Below are 15,049 nucleotides of genomic sequence, written 5' to 3'. Positions count from 1 at the left end.
GCAAACTGACCGTTTGATACACCTTGACGTTTCCTCAAGAACCTAACCTTCGCAATAGTCACGCGTGCGCTTTACAGAAGCATGCTTCGACAGTGGTACTGTCGTCGAACGGTCGTCAATGTGTAATGCTGTAGAAATTTCCCTTGGTGATTAATCTATAGATGTGACAGCATTAATAAGTGAAGTGCAATTGCCTGAAGAATTCTTGTTTAAAGTTCAGGAAATCATGGCTGGCATTGTACCATTGTCTGGCAGAACTGGTAGAAAACAATGGACACTACACGGTAACAACAGCAATTTCACTTTCATCTTTTTTTTGCAGAGGATTACAGTTTTTATCACCTTCGCGAATACAATTAAAATTCCATATCGCCTACATTAAAATGAAAATAACATCGCGACGAACAGCGACAAGCGATTCGTTCGATCTTCGAAAGAATTATCACAAGCCATGCGAAATGTCAGTCAATTATTAAATTTTCATCAGTTTTCAAGGAAAATATCAGTGTTTGACAATTGACATATCGAAGGAATGTGAAAGCATTGATAATTTTAGATGGACCACGAGGATCTCTTAGAAGATTACGATCTCAGTTGGCCGAGGACGGTTGCCCGGAATCTCAAGTAGTTTTAGCCAAACAACTGTTGGATGAAAGATGTGGTATAATACGATTTTTCATTTATATATAAGTGTACATGCAATTTTGCAAGAGGTTTAGCACATCTGATGCACCTTGTTACATCATGCGAACTATATACGAATAATGTATTCAGATCTAGATGTTGATAAGGAAGAAAATGCAAAATTGGGGGTCTATTGGCTCACAAAAGCTTCGGAGCAGGGTAACTTGGAAGCAACCGATATTCTCAGGAAATGCTTAGCAACTGGACGCGGTATCACTGAACATAATTATTATGACGTGAAAAGTTGTCTAGACATGACTCAAGATGAGAAATTAGCCAGAAGAGCAGCAAGAGAAATGTTCACTAGGTACAAGAAATTAAATTCTTTGTATGTGTAAAATATTATACAAGTGTTCTCAATAACTTGATATTACAACAGTCTTTCAAATGGAGAAGATTTTATCACAACAGAGCAGCTACAAAGGCGAATGAGAGATTTAGCAACAAATTCATCTAATAATGTGAGTTGTTCACACTCGAATAAAATGTCATGCAATAACTCACGAAAGGATGTGAATGATATTTCAACGGATAATTTCCCAAAAAATGGGCTTCCTGAAGACTCAGTACCTAAGAAGGAGGAAGGAAAGGAAAATGATGTTCATGGTAGGCAATTGCTTCAAGTTACCACAGATTCCTTCTTAACGACAAGGATTTGTTTACCGATTTTTCTGCATTTCAACTATAGATTGGATGCATCATCAGGGAGAGAAACTTACAGAAGCAGCTTTAGTTTCTGCCGCCGCTAGTTATGCTCGCGGGATGCTTCCGATAGTTTCGCACGCTCTCTGTATGGTGGATACATCTCAAATGGCATTAGACACTATACCACTGCTACAAAGGCCTCTAATGCATCCTCTTGCATCTTTGAAACGTCTGTATATTTGGTTGATAGAAACGTTAGGTCAAAGGGGAATGTCGATTAGAAAAGTTCTTTTCACGTCGAATGTACATATATTGTTGTTGCTCCTATTGTATTCGTTGTTCGGAACAGAAAGCCTCGTACTCTTTATACCAATTGCTTTATATTATCTGTCGTTTATCGTAATGGTTATAGCTACGTTTCAAATGTTACAACGAAAACGCGAGTTCACTAACTTTCGCGTTTGGTCGGGCTTGTTTCTCAGTTATTCGGGCGGGAACTTGAATCCTGAGGAGGCAGAATATCAATACTGTTGTAATAATTTAAAACCTTACGCTCACTTCTTTCTTGCCTTGCTCTTGAATCTAATGATTTATCCTATTATAGCTCATCAGTGGACACCTCAGTCAGAATTCACTATCGTGGCAGTCGCATTAACGTTGATAACGCTCTTGAATTTTATGTGGAAAGATTCCGCCAGATTCCCAGATTTCTTAGCCCTCTTCAGTTTTGGTGTTCACGTTCTCGCTAAATATCCGTACGAAACGGACATCGTAGTCGCGCAGGGATGGAGGTTTTTGGACATAAGAGTTCCCACGTTCGCTTCGTACGTTGTCGGCAACGGCATCGAGTTTTGTTTGAATTTTCGTGCGGTCTTTTACCTCTTGATCCCAGCTGTTTTTGCGAAAATGGCAGCTCAGGATAATTGGCGTGGTACTTATCAGACGTTAATACCTCATTGCGTCACTTTAAGTTGGTGGCAAATAGCAATCTTTAGCTCTCAAGGTGCAACCTGGTATGGATTGATTAGAGGTGCTCTGGCGTTAGTTGGTATGGTTCTGTTCTTACCACTGGCAGGATTGGCGTCCATTATCCTGCCAATTGTCGCCGCTGCTAAATACTTATCCGAGAGTGATCTAGCCATGAGAATAGCAATAACCGCTTTACTCGGGGGGATGCCGTTCCTTGCCTCCTGGTACTTAAGGAAAACTAGAACTCCCAGATACAATTGGATTGTCACCGTCATCCAGGTAAATGCTCTGCTACGGGAACTTCAATTTCTGATGTTCTGACCGATTGATCATTGCAGTTGCTCATGGGTATCGGCGCTGGTATGTTTTTATCATGGCCAATGATCATGGAATACAAGCAAGAACCAAACAGGTATGACGTTATTTCTACGCTTTCCTGGGAACAATATCAGAATCATTGTCATCAACCTGCATGGGAAGAACTATCGTCCAAGGCACAGGTCCAAGTTCAATGTGCCGATTTGGAAGGTATTCTAGTCTCGTGGGAAGGCTACGTGACGAATATTAAATTAAGAACAATAAAGAATAATATAGCGACGATCATTGACAAATTACCGGACAGTATTAGAAACGCGATCGGTTGCATGTACGGTGAACCGTATTCGAATAATTGTGACATGGTTGACCATGCACGGCAGAGAAATTGCAAGCATTTCGCAAGCATTCAGAATCGGAAAAATAAATGTCACTTTCCTGCTTGGAATCAGTACGAATTCGAGATTTCGGTTAAGATGAAAAGCGGCATGTGGGGTAACAACGCGGAAGTTTTACTCATAGCAGATCACTCGTTTACGAATTTTAGCCTGAACATATATCCGGGCGACAAAGTTTGGTTCATCGGTACGCTTTTAAACAGTGGTTTAGAAGACGAATCACTGTTAGGTGGTTCTGAACCACACATTGAACTGGAGGAGATTGGTTGTCTCGCGTGTCATTCTATTGACTTGAAATCACAGAACCGCTATAAGTATCATGTAACACTTATCTCGATTTTAAATGGCTTTTGCCTAGGCGTAAAGACTGTTTTACATTTCTTGTTTAATCCTATCGTGATATTCAAGTAATCACACGTTTGTGTCTGTAGATATATCGGATATAGATCAGAATTTATATCTGTAAGATAAGTTGGATTGTAAGATATTTGAGAACGTTCAGGTAAAATTGTTTCCCAGACACGTTTGAGTATATATCTGTTAAAGGTATGTAAACCGAAAAGAGGAAAATAAGTATTTTACAAATGATAAACAGTTTACGTAGATCTAGAGTGTTCTTTTCAAAGAATGTGTATTAAGTTGGAAGTGTCAAATTGTCGTTACTGACTTTTTTTTTTTTCGTATTACAGTTTTTCTTTTTATAGTGGAGTTATTGTACGATTCATTATAGTTGAATTGAAGGTTATTGTTGTCTGGACACTGAAGTAGAGTTTTAAAAAAAGAAGTACTTTTTTAACTGATGTACGTGTGTATCTAAGGTTATATAGAGTAATACAAGTATATTTTGATGTTACCAACGCCTCAGGCAGTAGGATTTCAATAACAACTCAGAAAATATCTATGTCAACATGTACACTTTATATATACATATATATGTATATGTATGTATATGCATATGTATATTTTAAGATCGATATATTTTCGTAAGTATTACTGCCAGTATAGAGACAAATGCGCTTAATATTTTTCTATTCCGTTTTTGGAAAATTGAGAGGTGGAACCTCTTTGATCTTATTTTAACACAACAGTGAAACTATTACACAGTTTTTGTAATGTTAAATTTAACGATGAAGAACATCATTCGCATCTAAAAAACGTATTCAATTCACGTTTAAAAAGAACAAAAAGGGCGTATCTACAACGAATGTGATGTGAGTACCTACATTATCAATATTCAGTTTCTTAGAATCTATTGTTGTATTTTTAAAACGTTCGTATGGAACTATGAAACTTGATGGAATTTCGAAACTGTCATTTAGTTGTTGACCTATCTTTACTCGTGTAAATGTCATATGAATATTATATGTATTCAAAGAAGTAGGAAAGATGTATCTACTTGTACGTTGTGTAGGAGTTGCAGGTCATTGTTAAATTGATGTCAAATGTCTAGACTTTAAAAACATAAACAATTAAAAAAAAAAAAGTCTTGTAACTGTCTAGAGTTATGGCGACAGTTATTTTCATGTCATATCAGGACAATAGTGAAGAAAAAAATTATAGTTATACAAAAGACAAATATAGATGTGCCTTGATGTTTTCTGTTCGAGTAAATGATTTTATTATTTACAATAAAATATGTATGTTAAAAAGTAAGAATACTGTTAGATTAAATGTTTTGTTGAAGTATCATATATCTAACGATTTTGTAGGTGATATATTTTCTTATATTTTTTTTTACTCGAAATTATTTATGTTTTTCCAAGAAATTCAGTTTCTCTTTATAGAATTCAATACATATTTATTTTGTATTTGGCAACAGATGACGTACATTATTTTCAGAAATGATAACATTAAGTTTCTTAACAAGACAATCTTTTATTCAGAGATTTTGCTTCCCTTTATCTTGGTTTTTGTATAAAAAAGAGTTGTACAGTATGAAATCGCTCTACAACTATTTCACGTCGATGTTTCCTTTTGTTTATGTACAAATATAAAATCTACATCAATAAAGTCTTTTCAATCATATTAAATCCATGTATGTAAAGATAAGTCAAAGTGAGAATAAACGCTCTCGTAGAAATCGAGCATGATAAGGAGCTCGTTTTTTTAATCGGATGGGTATATCCAAGTCACATTTGACGTTTCACTGAAATGTTACAAGTCTCGGATTTACTGCGAATAAATCATTTTTCCACCGCTAGCTGTTGGATTCAAACTGACACATATAAAATTATTGACATTTTCACTGAATGTATAAGAATTGTTTTTCTTTATCCTCTATAAAGAACAATTCAACAATCTACCCTAACGAGATAACTCGGCTTCCGCTAGGGGAAAAAATGGCGTAGGAGAAGGGTCCTTTAACACTTGGTTTCGGAAATTAGTGAAATTTATGCCAAATTAACATTCGGTGTAACATTTATTTCATTACTTGAATTAAATTTAAACTGAATGTTAATTCGACATAAATTTCAGTAACTTCCGAAACTATGTGGTACGAGGCCCTTCCCCTACGCCACTTTTTCCCCTAATGGAAGCTGAGTTTGCACGTCAGTGTACATTTACCGAACTTAGAGCTATTAAATTGACTGCAGCAACATAAGAGCATAAAAACTTTGGTAAAGGAACTGTGTACTACATTCGATTAACATTATTAGGACCAGAGTAGCAATAGCATAATTCGACACATCTTACAACTGCTGCAACAATTTATACATTATCGTAATCGTTTAATCAGTTGTTTGTTATACATATTTTTTTTGTTAAAATATTCATCCAAAGTGACGTTTCAGATACTTGACTAATGGCTAAATACAATAACCATCATTTTTTTTACACTAATACCCAAATAAACAGTCTTATGAACACTTTACAACGATACTGTATCTCATAGAATGAACATCCGATATAAACGAGAAATTCGAAAGCAGAATAGTTCGTAACGTGTTATGGTTTAATAAAACCGTTTCCTACTGTTCTCTTGATGTTTCTGATACCACATAATGCCTATCACGATGCAGGCGATTATTGCGAGTGCACTAACAAGCATCAAGATGAAGAACATTATTCTGCTTAATGTAGACTGCTTTGGATCATCTATATGGTCTGTAAAAAAACAATGTATATTTTTTTCGACGAACTAGAAGAGCATTTTCTAAAAAAAATGATTAGTTATTGGGTTACCTCGTGGGGCTTCGTAAAACGCAGCCGAAGGTAATATGTTAGATCTATCTTCTTGATCTTTAGGCTGAAAGTGAATACAATGTGTTATTCTAAGTAATAGTAGATACATAAAAATACATAGAACACTTCGAAATAATACTTACATCATCTGGTAAATCTAATTCAAACAAACGAATTGACAATATGTCGTGGTTGTCGGATAAATCTCCTGTGGTTGCAGTAATTCCGAAATAATATCCTGTAGGAAGCTTTATGTCTTTCACGGAGAAGCATTCTTTCCATGCAGCTTTATTCGCGAAGTCCGTGGAAACTAAATAAAAAGAATCTCAGAGAATTTCTCACACAGATTTATACAATTTTCAATATGTAGTCGATATATTTATAGCATCGCTCTATTCCATGCTATAGTAAATGAGTAATGGAAGTATCCATACTCTAGTTTAGCACAGTATAATGTTCAAGAGCAAAAATTTTCATTTCCATATACATACAGAATTTCATGCAGGCTTGTCACACTTATGAAACTAATTTTATTGTTACTATTAATATGCCGTGTACATTCAGACAAAGATCGAGAATGATATGGAAAAACGAAAAGAAAAGTTATTAAGCAATGCACGATGAATGAATAAAATACCACTTGCTGAAGTGGAGGGACTCCATGATGTAAGCCAGGATGCCTCAGGGTAAGACCTTACTGTAATATTCATTTGTACAGCACCACATAAAGTAATGTGAATATATGAAAAGCATTACCATGAATGTGTTTTGTCTACATTGAATTGACTGCTCACACATTTATTAACGCATGTGCAACCAAGCAGTTGAAACACGTCTCGAACTAGCTAAGTCAGGAACGCGCAGTTGACGATTAGTCCACTTCTGATAACATGGTCTTGTCATCGCGTGCGAAATAATCCGTTTATGGATGCAAGTGGGTTAATTACACGTTAGAACGCTCATAATTACTTTGAACATTAAACATTCAGCCAACACAGAGTTCATGTTATTACTCGGAAAATGGTTCCTAATACACAACGTTCAAGTACTCTTAATTTTCTATATGCTAGAGCATTATATACCCTCGCGAGCAAATTCGGCTTCCGCTAGGGCAAAAAGTGACGTAAGGGAAAGACCTCCTACCACTTGGTTTCAGAGTTACTCAAATTTATACCAAATTAACATTTATTTCAGGCTTTGAAATAAATTTTTCAATCGGTAGGAAGCCTTTACCCTTAGAGGAAGCAGAGATTGCTTGTCAGTGTACAGTTATATGACAACATTTCTTCCATGCTCTGAAATCTCTGATATTTTGCTATCATGGTTACTTACCAGTTAATGTATCTCTTTCATATCTGATAGCAATATGCGTGTCATGCTCCAAGTTTCTAAACTTTGCTTCACAGCCTGAAAGTTGTGTGTGAGTTCCATCACGATCGTGATCATAATGTAGGGAACCATTGTTAACCATGGCAGATATGTAAGGATGCTGATGCTGCAAATGCCAATAAATGTATTACAATTTAAGTAACTTCACTTTTCACTGCAAAAGTAACATTATTGGTATTGTCCAACATATCTGTTGTTCTGTAAACCTACATTGTGTGGGCCATTGTGATTGCTATACGTGTCTAAAATTATAGCTAATCCCTGGAAATAATCTTTATTCCCAAATACAGGACCAGATTGCATTCTTTCCTTTGCATACCAAATGACAAAACCATCGCCGAACAGATCTCTTCCTTTTCCATGAACTTTAAAGTGAACTTGGAGCTCCCAGTTCCTTACATAACACATCTGAAGGAATAATACAAAGAAAATTTGTTCTCTGTGTGTATATACCATTGACCTTTAACTTCAATGAAACAATAGATTATCTTTAGCCTACGTAATCTGTATGCTATTGACATGTACATTAATCTGTAAGATATTTCTGATAGCTGAACTGAAGATGTTTATGCAAAGATACACTTTAATGGACTAATTTATATGTATTAAAATCAAATAGAAGTTTATCTAGTTTGAGGAAGATTGTATCAGGCTGCAAGTAGCATAAAAAAATTTATTAAATTCTACTGAACCATTGACTGCAATGAATATTAAACAATCATATATGACACAAATGGATAAAGTCCAGAGTCTGCTTGTGACTAATTGAATGTGCATAGCTACAAAGAATCACAAACTTACAACAGAATTCCATATGGCACCTTGTTTACTTTGTAAATCCGGTGTTATTCTTATATAATTACTTGTTACCATTGTACTACCAGTAAAATCCCAGTAAGGTATTATCATTCCAGAACCTAAGCATAAATATATAGTTATGTGTATACTCATATGCAAATTTGTACTTAATAGTCGTATATAAAAAGATACTAGTAAAATCATTTGAAGTTTCTTTCAATCGAACCATTTTCATTATTCATAAAGAAAAACAATAAGAAATTATTTTTAGCGTTCATGAAAGTAACCTTAACTGCTCGTCATTTTAATATACTTCAATATATCAGATATTTGCATAGTATGACGTAAAGTGTGATTACTGAGTTTAAACTAGAAGAAATTACACGTCACAGTTTTTTAAGGTACTCCACGTAATTTCCGCAAAGCGACTTAAAATTCACGAACCTTGATACGGTCTGATCAAAGAATGTTCTCGTTTCATATAATCTTTCGTATTCCATTCTGCGGTTACTAGCTGTAAAACACTCGCAGTCAATAAGAAACACGATCTCACGTTCATTTTATGTTCTTTGTGTCTACACTACAATGTAATTTTAAATATCAAAGTGTCCGTCGAACTAGTCGATAATTACAACGCGCAATCCGAAGATGCTACTACCGGATTTATCATTATTCCACTATCGTGAGATGAATCGACTGAACTAGCTAGTCTGAAATGGGCAATCCTACCAATATAGAATTAAAAATATTCTATCAAAGCGTGTTTAGAAATTTTGGTTTTAAAACCCATAAAACGCATTAATGATGGGATTTTGCAATATTCAACGATACGATGAATGATTAGGAAGAATTTGAGACGAACAGCGTTAATTTTGAGCGAATAATTTCTGAGATATTCGTATTTCTTTATTTTTCATAATTCGTTCTTTGGCCACGAGATGGTACCACCATTCACTTTTCGCACTTTTTTGCGGCGCAAATTGGCGCAAATGATTACCTCTGTGAAGTTAGCCGGACAACATTAACTTTTTAAAGACTTTCGAGTTCGAAAAGACAATCGAACCAGAAATATCTGTGTTATCGACTGTAAACGTGCGTTCTTACACCTGTATCTTGTATCCGCCATATGACTACATCGTTTTTTCGTTTTTTATAGAAACTAAGCACCACCAAATGTTTTAATTAGGCTAGCAATGACCACCAAACGATCACGCATCCATTGAGCATTTATAAAACTGAACCAGCTCAAAAAAAAAATGTCCGGCTAACTTCACATAGGTCAAATGATTCTATCCTGTTCTACCCGTAGAATTGTATGACACGAGTGGCAAACATTACTCAACATGTGCTTTTCTTTGCAAAAAACTAAATTTGAAATTGAAGTAACGTAGACTCAAGTTTGATTAAACGGAAGAAAGTTGAATGAAATATTAATCAAGATGTTGTTTTACCTCTTAAAGTTAGCTTATATACAAAGTTTAATGCAAAATACAATACGGCGTACATGTATTCAGGGTTGTTTATAAAATGAACAGTGTACTTACTTGAAAGATACACGTCGTTAGATATTTTAAAATGGCTCGACGATTGAGTGGCAAAGCAAAGCTGAAGTCACTGTTGACAGTGACTAGTACGGCCGTAACTTTATTTAGTGGCATTTGCATTTATCAAGGCAATGAGAAGTTTTACAACAGATTTGCAGTGCCTCTGATCCAGTTGGTGGATCCAGAATTCGCTCATGTAGCTGCTGTTAAGATTTTACAGTGGGGTCTTTTAGGAAAACAAAATGCAGAGGATCCATCCTCTCTTGGAATCAATGTTTTGGGGCTACAGTTTAAAAACCCATTAGGAATGGCTGCTGGATTTGATAAGCAAGGAGAGGCGGTGGAAGGCTTGCACAGAATAGGTTTTAGTTTTGTAGAGATAGGTAATGCATTTAATAGTTCCCTTTCTTTGTAAACATTACAGTCAATAGCCCCTCTTTAATATCTACAACTGTCTTCATAGGATCCATTACACCAAAGCCTCAACCTGGTAATCCCAAACCAAGGGTGTTCAGATTAGTAGAAGACAGTGCTGTTGTCAATAGGTATGGTTTCAACAGTGAAGGTCACGACATTGTGTGGCACCGTTTAAGAAAGCTAAAAGATAACAAAAACTTTCATGGTATCATCGGGGTGAACTTGGGTAAAAACAAGACGTCAGAGGATGCAGCTCAGGACTATGTAGAAGGCATTAAAAAGTTCTCGGACGTGGCTGATTACTTTGTGATTAATGTGTCTAGTCCGAACACTCCTGGATTGAGGTCCTTACAGAATAAAAAGGATTTGGAACAATTGCTAATGAAGATAAACGAAGTCAGACAATCGATAGAAAGCAGGCAACCGCTCCTCTTGAAACTTGCCCCGGATCTGTCCGATTCGGAGAAGCAGGATGTTGCAGACGTGATACTAAAGAAGAAAACCAAAGTAGACGGTTTAATATTGTGCAATACCACGATTACTCGGAATAATTTAACGAGCTCGCTTAAAGAGGAGACCGGTGGGCTCAGCGGAGCTCCGCTTACCGATGTGTCCACCGCGATGATTTCCGATATGTATAAGCGAACCCATGGTACCGTTCCTATCATTGGGGTCGGTGGCATTTTCACGGGAGCAGACGCTTATGATAAAATTAAAGCTGGTGCTTCGTTGGTCCAATTGTACACATCGTTCGCGTACAGAGGACCACCGGTAATAGGGAAAATTAAACGAGAATTAAACGAAATGCTGAAACGGGATGGTCTAGCGTCTATCAAAGAAGCAGTCGGAAAGGACGCCGACGTCGGATAAATTGTTTTAAACGATTTTGAAGTTTTAATGGTTACCTGTTAATTCTATTCATTTTAAACAACATGTATTTAATACGGACGACAATTGTTACCATTTTTTTTTTACAGGAGTTACAGGATTGTTATTGTATACGGCATCGATAGATGTATCGATAATAAAAAAGTCTATACGGTACGCAGTAAATTTTTCTAACGTTTATTCGAGTAACTGAGTTATACAAACATGTCTCTATTCGAATTCGTGTATTCTTATACGTTCGTCGTGAGGCTTATTAGCACAACTATCCAGAAGCATCAATCTTTTGATTACAGTACCCGCTTTTCGGTTACGAATATTACAAGTAATGCAATTTTATCCGCGACCCGGTATCGGGTCATACATTAATTACACACGTACGCTACGATTAATACTCGCTGGTAATGTCATCTTGGTAAAGTTACAATAATATTAGTTAATTCGATTGTCCCTCGCAACGATCCAAACGGAATCGTGAGCATTTCAGACACAACAACTAGACACCGTTAAAGTTAAGAAAAAGCTACAACAACTACAACTCCGCCCTGTCGCGTCTCGTTTTGTTTCTATTTTTTTTTTCTTTTTGGTACCGTCGCCCGCAACGCTTAACAATTAACATAAATAAAAATCGACGCGTCGCGTACGTTCCAAGTTAATGTTCTCTACGGAACGCTACGGTCGCGCGTCTGTAAGCTGAAAGCGAAAGAAATAGATCGTCGTTGGTCGGTTCGCCGCAGTCCGTATACGAATTAAAAGTTTCAGGTACACGAGTCACGTTGGAGAAGTCGCAACGTTCGGTATTCAATGCAAGCCGAGATTTCCACCCAGGCCCTGCTCCTTCCTCCATTGGGCCAGTCGAATCCCGTACCAGGCCTGAATCAACGAAAAAGTTGCATTACACCGATCGAATCGAAGACACCGCACGAATAACCCTAGAACGCTACCATTCGATTTTACAAATACATATAAATAAAAAATAATTTTAAGGAAAAGCATGTGCTATCTTGTTGGCCATGTATAATATACTGGAATGTTATAAAATTTTCATCAAAAAATAATTGTTTTTAGGAGAAATATGTAAGAAGAAGTGTGGTTTCGAGGAGCCCCTTTTGGGCGTTTACGTGGTACAGCTCGATGCTCGGGCGTTCTCGGGTTAAACACCAGAGCCCTGGGCTTTTTAGATGTAAACCACGTCCAAGGATGTCTCTACTACGTGGCTTACATTCAGGTGCCTGAACTCCGGCCATCGCTAACTAGGGCCGCTAGAAAACCCATATAGTTGCGAGTCGTTTCGAGGTCTAAACTGATCGACTATAAAACTGTGTGCTTTCCAGAAATAGCAAAAAAAAAAACAGAAAGTAACAGAAACCTCGACGTCCTCCTCGGACAGGCCGGTTTCGGCTGCTAGCAGAACGACATCCGCCGTGTGAGGTGCTCTTGGCCATCTGTTAAACTGCTCCTGAAGAACCGCCTCTTGGTCCGCCGTCAAACGAATCACTCGAACGTCTGACCCACCTCTGGTAGGGTATCGCGGTGAGGCTGATCTCAGCATTCTGTCTGCGAACAGAGAAACACCACTGTTGTTACAACACCGTGTTGTTTGTGGTTTCTTCACGCGAGGTTTGTAATTATTTAGAAAAGGGAACCCAGCCCCGATGACCTTGACATATGTTGCCAAGGGCAATATTCCTAACACATGTCAAGGTCAAGGTCATCGGAGCTGAGTCCATTTTTCTAAATATTTACTGCGAGGCCTTCCATAGCCGGAACCATAGCAAGGTGGAGGGTCATAAAAGAATTGTCGAACGGCATCTTCATCGAAAAAAAGACGCCTAATGACGCCTTGAAGACAGCTTTAAAACGCCTCAGACCTAAAATAGCCGTAAAATGGGCGTCTTCAAGGCGTCATGTGCTATCTGGGAAGTGCACAAGTTGCTCGAAGTTGTACAGGTCACTGTCGAGGTGTCGAAGGAGTGCGGCAATTATCGCGACAAAAGACACGTGAATCACCGCGACGTGTCGCGAATATGGGTCTCAAATATACCCTTTTACGGAGGACTGAACCTGTCGATCCACCGTAAAGGCGTGCACGAGAACCGACCGCCCGGTAAATTGACATTCGTTACATAATCTCTACTCCCATTATCAACGGGGACATACACCGCGTAGGCGTGTTGATCGTAACAGTTGTATAATAACAGGGTGATTACGTAAACAGGTAGAATCCAATTTCGCATTCATGCGATTATTACAGCACCCGGATTAACGAGCTTTGGTTAGCCTCGCGTTAATTGGACGGATAGCATCGTGGAACGAAGCTCTACCACCCTGTGAACTTCTTTTTCATAAAACAACCTACAAATATTGTTTTTTTTTTCGTACGAATACGTTCTTTCGTGATTTTCCCGTGTTTCAGTGGGAACTCGCGAAATCGATGTGTCCTCGGGGCTTCGCGTGTTGCAGAAATAGCACGACATTGACCCGACGTCAGGGTCGTTCTACGTGTAGTTTTGGATTCGATTCAAAACTCCCAATTTCGCGGGAACGTAAATAACAGAAGTCGAGGAGACTGGCAACGATCAGCACACCGTACCGATTCGTTCTTCCCTGAACGCTGAAATTATGTTTCAGGGATGCCTCGAGGGGGAGGAACGTGGAAGACTATTCTCCTGGTACCACGGTAAATAAAAAAAACTGATTCGTCTCTCGACGTGACATGCAATTTTGGGCTGTCCATAAAAATAGTTCATCCTTGTATACGCGGGTCGTGTCACAAAGATTACATACAAAATTAATTTGATTTAATTCTGTTTATCTGGAATTTTCATATTCGTCAGAAAAGTTTTGATTACTTTTCTCACCAGCCAAAATTTTACATATAGTAAACGATCTTTGGCCGCCCAAGTGCGGGGCCACTTTTTGCACCCCCGCCAGGAACGGCCCTGGTACAGACAATCGGACAAGAATTCCGTAAATTTTAATCTGTACTTTTCTGTCCTAGTCACTCACTTGGCTCGGCGAACGTGAATTTCACTCTCTGCGGCGTTCTCTTGGGCACCTCCGGATAAACGGTGCGACGCTCGCACAGGTAGCACTTCCGTTCGTAGAAGTAAGACGTGATGGCCCTCGATGTACTCATCGCGTCTAATGGATGTCGTTCCAGCCGAATCGAATCGTAGTTACTATGTTCGCGGTCCACGCGCGACTGATACCGCGATCAGTTTCGCGCTTGGTAATAATATAAAAATGTAAATCGATGCGTTACACGTGGGAGATGATGAACAGCCTTGATGGCATGCGCGAATCTAACGCGACCGACCAGTTCCATTGCCAAAAACGTTAATTATAGGGGGTCACGTTGTCTTCCGCCTCCTGAATCATCCGGGCCGATTAAGACGAAAGACATTTGGCCGCGTAATCACGAAGACATCTCGATGGCCCTTTTGAACCGATCCTTTATTCGAAAGAAGAACGTGGCAAACAAGTGCGCTCGATTATGGCGTATTACGCGTGGCATAAATTACCGATCGATTTGCTTCTTTGGCAAAATCAAACGAGTCGTTTGATGTATAATAGAATCGAGCGCCCGTAGAAATAACCGGTAATGGGCGGATGTGCTTTTGGAATCGTTATGTCATACGAAATCGCCTGAAATGGACAGACAGTATCCATCGTTTATCAAAGTAACAGAATAAATATTTAGTATTCTTGTTTCACGGGCTAAATCAATTTAAAGTGAGATAGGATATCAGGGCACGTAATGACACCATTAAGCACCTCATGAGCCAATAGTAAGTCAAACGTAACACGTCTCCGTTCTAG

At 38.1% G+C, this 15,049-nt stretch overlaps 4 protein-coding genes across 4 annotated transcripts; 2 read left to right on the top strand and 2 right to left on the bottom strand.

Moving 5' to 3' along the window:
• Nucleotides 1–89: 89 nt before the first annotated feature.
• LOC107193096 (wolframin) lies at nucleotides 90–3,524 on the top strand. Its single transcript, XM_015582483.1, has 6 exons — nucleotides 90–284; nucleotides 557–661; nucleotides 775–991; nucleotides 1,064–1,290; nucleotides 1,373–2,577; nucleotides 2,637–3,524. The coding sequence occupies exons 1-6, from the start codon at nucleotides 227–229 to the stop codon at nucleotides 3,420–3,422; spliced, it is 2,598 nt and encodes an 865-aa protein (XP_015437969.1). The 5' UTR covers nucleotides 90–226; the 3' UTR covers nucleotides 3,423–3,524.
• Nucleotides 3,525–5,964: 2,440 nt separating this feature from the next.
• Nucleotides 5,965–9,048, bottom strand: LOC107193097 (vesicular integral-membrane protein VIP36). Its single transcript, XM_015582485.1, has 7 exons — nucleotides 8,826–9,048; nucleotides 8,385–8,500; nucleotides 7,794–7,991; nucleotides 7,527–7,689; nucleotides 6,338–6,504; nucleotides 6,195–6,258; nucleotides 5,965–6,116 (listed from the first exon to the last, which is right to left on the bottom strand). The coding sequence occupies exons 1-7, from the start codon at nucleotides 8,938–8,940 to the stop codon at nucleotides 5,965–5,967; spliced, it is 975 nt and encodes a 324-aa protein (XP_015437971.1). The 5' UTR covers nucleotides 8,941–9,048.
• A 652-nt stretch (nucleotides 9,049–9,700) lies between these two features.
• On the top strand, nucleotides 9,701–11,385 carry LOC107193081 (dihydroorotate dehydrogenase (quinone), mitochondrial). Its single transcript, XM_015582463.1, has 2 exons — nucleotides 9,701–10,308; nucleotides 10,389–11,385. The coding sequence occupies exons 1-2, from the start codon at nucleotides 9,957–9,959 to the stop codon at nucleotides 11,210–11,212; spliced, it is 1,176 nt and encodes a 391-aa protein (XP_015437949.1). The 5' UTR covers nucleotides 9,701–9,956; the 3' UTR covers nucleotides 11,213–11,385.
• On the bottom strand, nucleotides 11,385–14,423 carry LOC107193082. The gene is made up of 3 exons (XM_015582464.1): nucleotides 14,237–14,423; nucleotides 12,597–12,784; nucleotides 11,385–12,100 (listed from the first exon to the last, which is right to left on the bottom strand). Exons 1-3 carry the CDS (start codon nucleotides 14,364–14,366, stop codon nucleotides 12,029–12,031), a joined length of 390 nt encoding a protein of 129 aa, XP_015437950.1. The 5' UTR covers nucleotides 14,367–14,423; the 3' UTR covers nucleotides 11,385–12,028.
• Between the last annotated feature and the right edge of the window lie 626 nt (nucleotides 14,424–15,049).

Source organism: Dufourea novaeangliae, unplaced genomic scaffold (assembly GCF_001272555.1).
Source record: "Dufourea novaeangliae isolate 0120121106 unplaced genomic scaffold, ASM127255v1 scaffold493, whole genome shotgun sequence".
Classification (NCBI taxonomy): domain Eukaryota; kingdom Metazoa; phylum Arthropoda; class Insecta; order Hymenoptera; family Halictidae; genus Dufourea; species Dufourea novaeangliae.
Note: the sequence above shows the minus strand (reverse complement) of the source record. Positions and strands in the feature narration are given on the sequence as shown.

Excerpts from the sequence above, each read along its gene's own strand:
- LOC107193096 (XM_015582483.1), top strand. The coding sequence starts at position 227 with ATGGCTGGCATTGTACCATTGTCTGGCAGAACTGGTAGAAAACAATGG. Across the intron at positions 992-1,063 it reads GCAAGAGAAATGTTCACTAG|TCTTTCAAATGGAGAAGATT; the intron begins GTACAAGAAATT and ends ATATTACAACAG. Across the intron at positions 1,291-1,372 it reads AAAGGAAAATGATGTTCATG|ATTGGATGCATCATCAGGGA; the intron begins GTAGGCAATTGC and ends TTTCAACTATAG.
- LOC107193097 (XM_015582485.1), bottom strand. The coding sequence starts at position 8,940 with ATGAACGTGAGATCGTGTTTCTTATTGACTGCGAGTGTTTTACAGCTA. Across the intron at positions 7,992-8,384 it reads GTGCCATATGGAATTCTGTT|ATGTGTTATGTAAGGAACTG; the intron begins GTAAGTTTGTGA and ends TTATTCCTTCAG. Across the intron at positions 6,259-6,337 it reads AATTAGATTTACCAGATGAT|CCTAAAGATCAAGAAGATAG; the intron begins GTAAGTATTATT and ends ATTCACTTTCAG.
- LOC107193081 (XM_015582463.1), top strand. The coding sequence starts at position 9,957 with ATGGCTCGACGATTGAGTGGCAAAGCAAAGCTGAAGTCACTGTTGACA. Across the intron at positions 10,309-10,388 it reads TTTTAGTTTTGTAGAGATAG|GATCCATTACACCAAAGCCT; the intron begins GTAATGCATTTA and ends CTGTCTTCATAG.
- LOC107193082 (XM_015582464.1), bottom strand. The coding sequence starts at position 14,366 with ATGAGTACATCGAGGGCCATCACGTCTTACTTCTACGAACGGAAGTGC. Across the intron at positions 12,785-14,236 it reads ATTCACGTTCGCCGAGCCAA|ACAGAATGCTGAGATCAGCC; the intron begins GTGAGTGACTAG and ends CTCTGTTCGCAG. Across the intron at positions 12,101-12,596 it reads TGTCCGAGGAGGACGTCGAG|GCCTGGTACGGGATTCGACT; the intron begins GTTTCTGTTACT and ends TCGTTGATTCAG.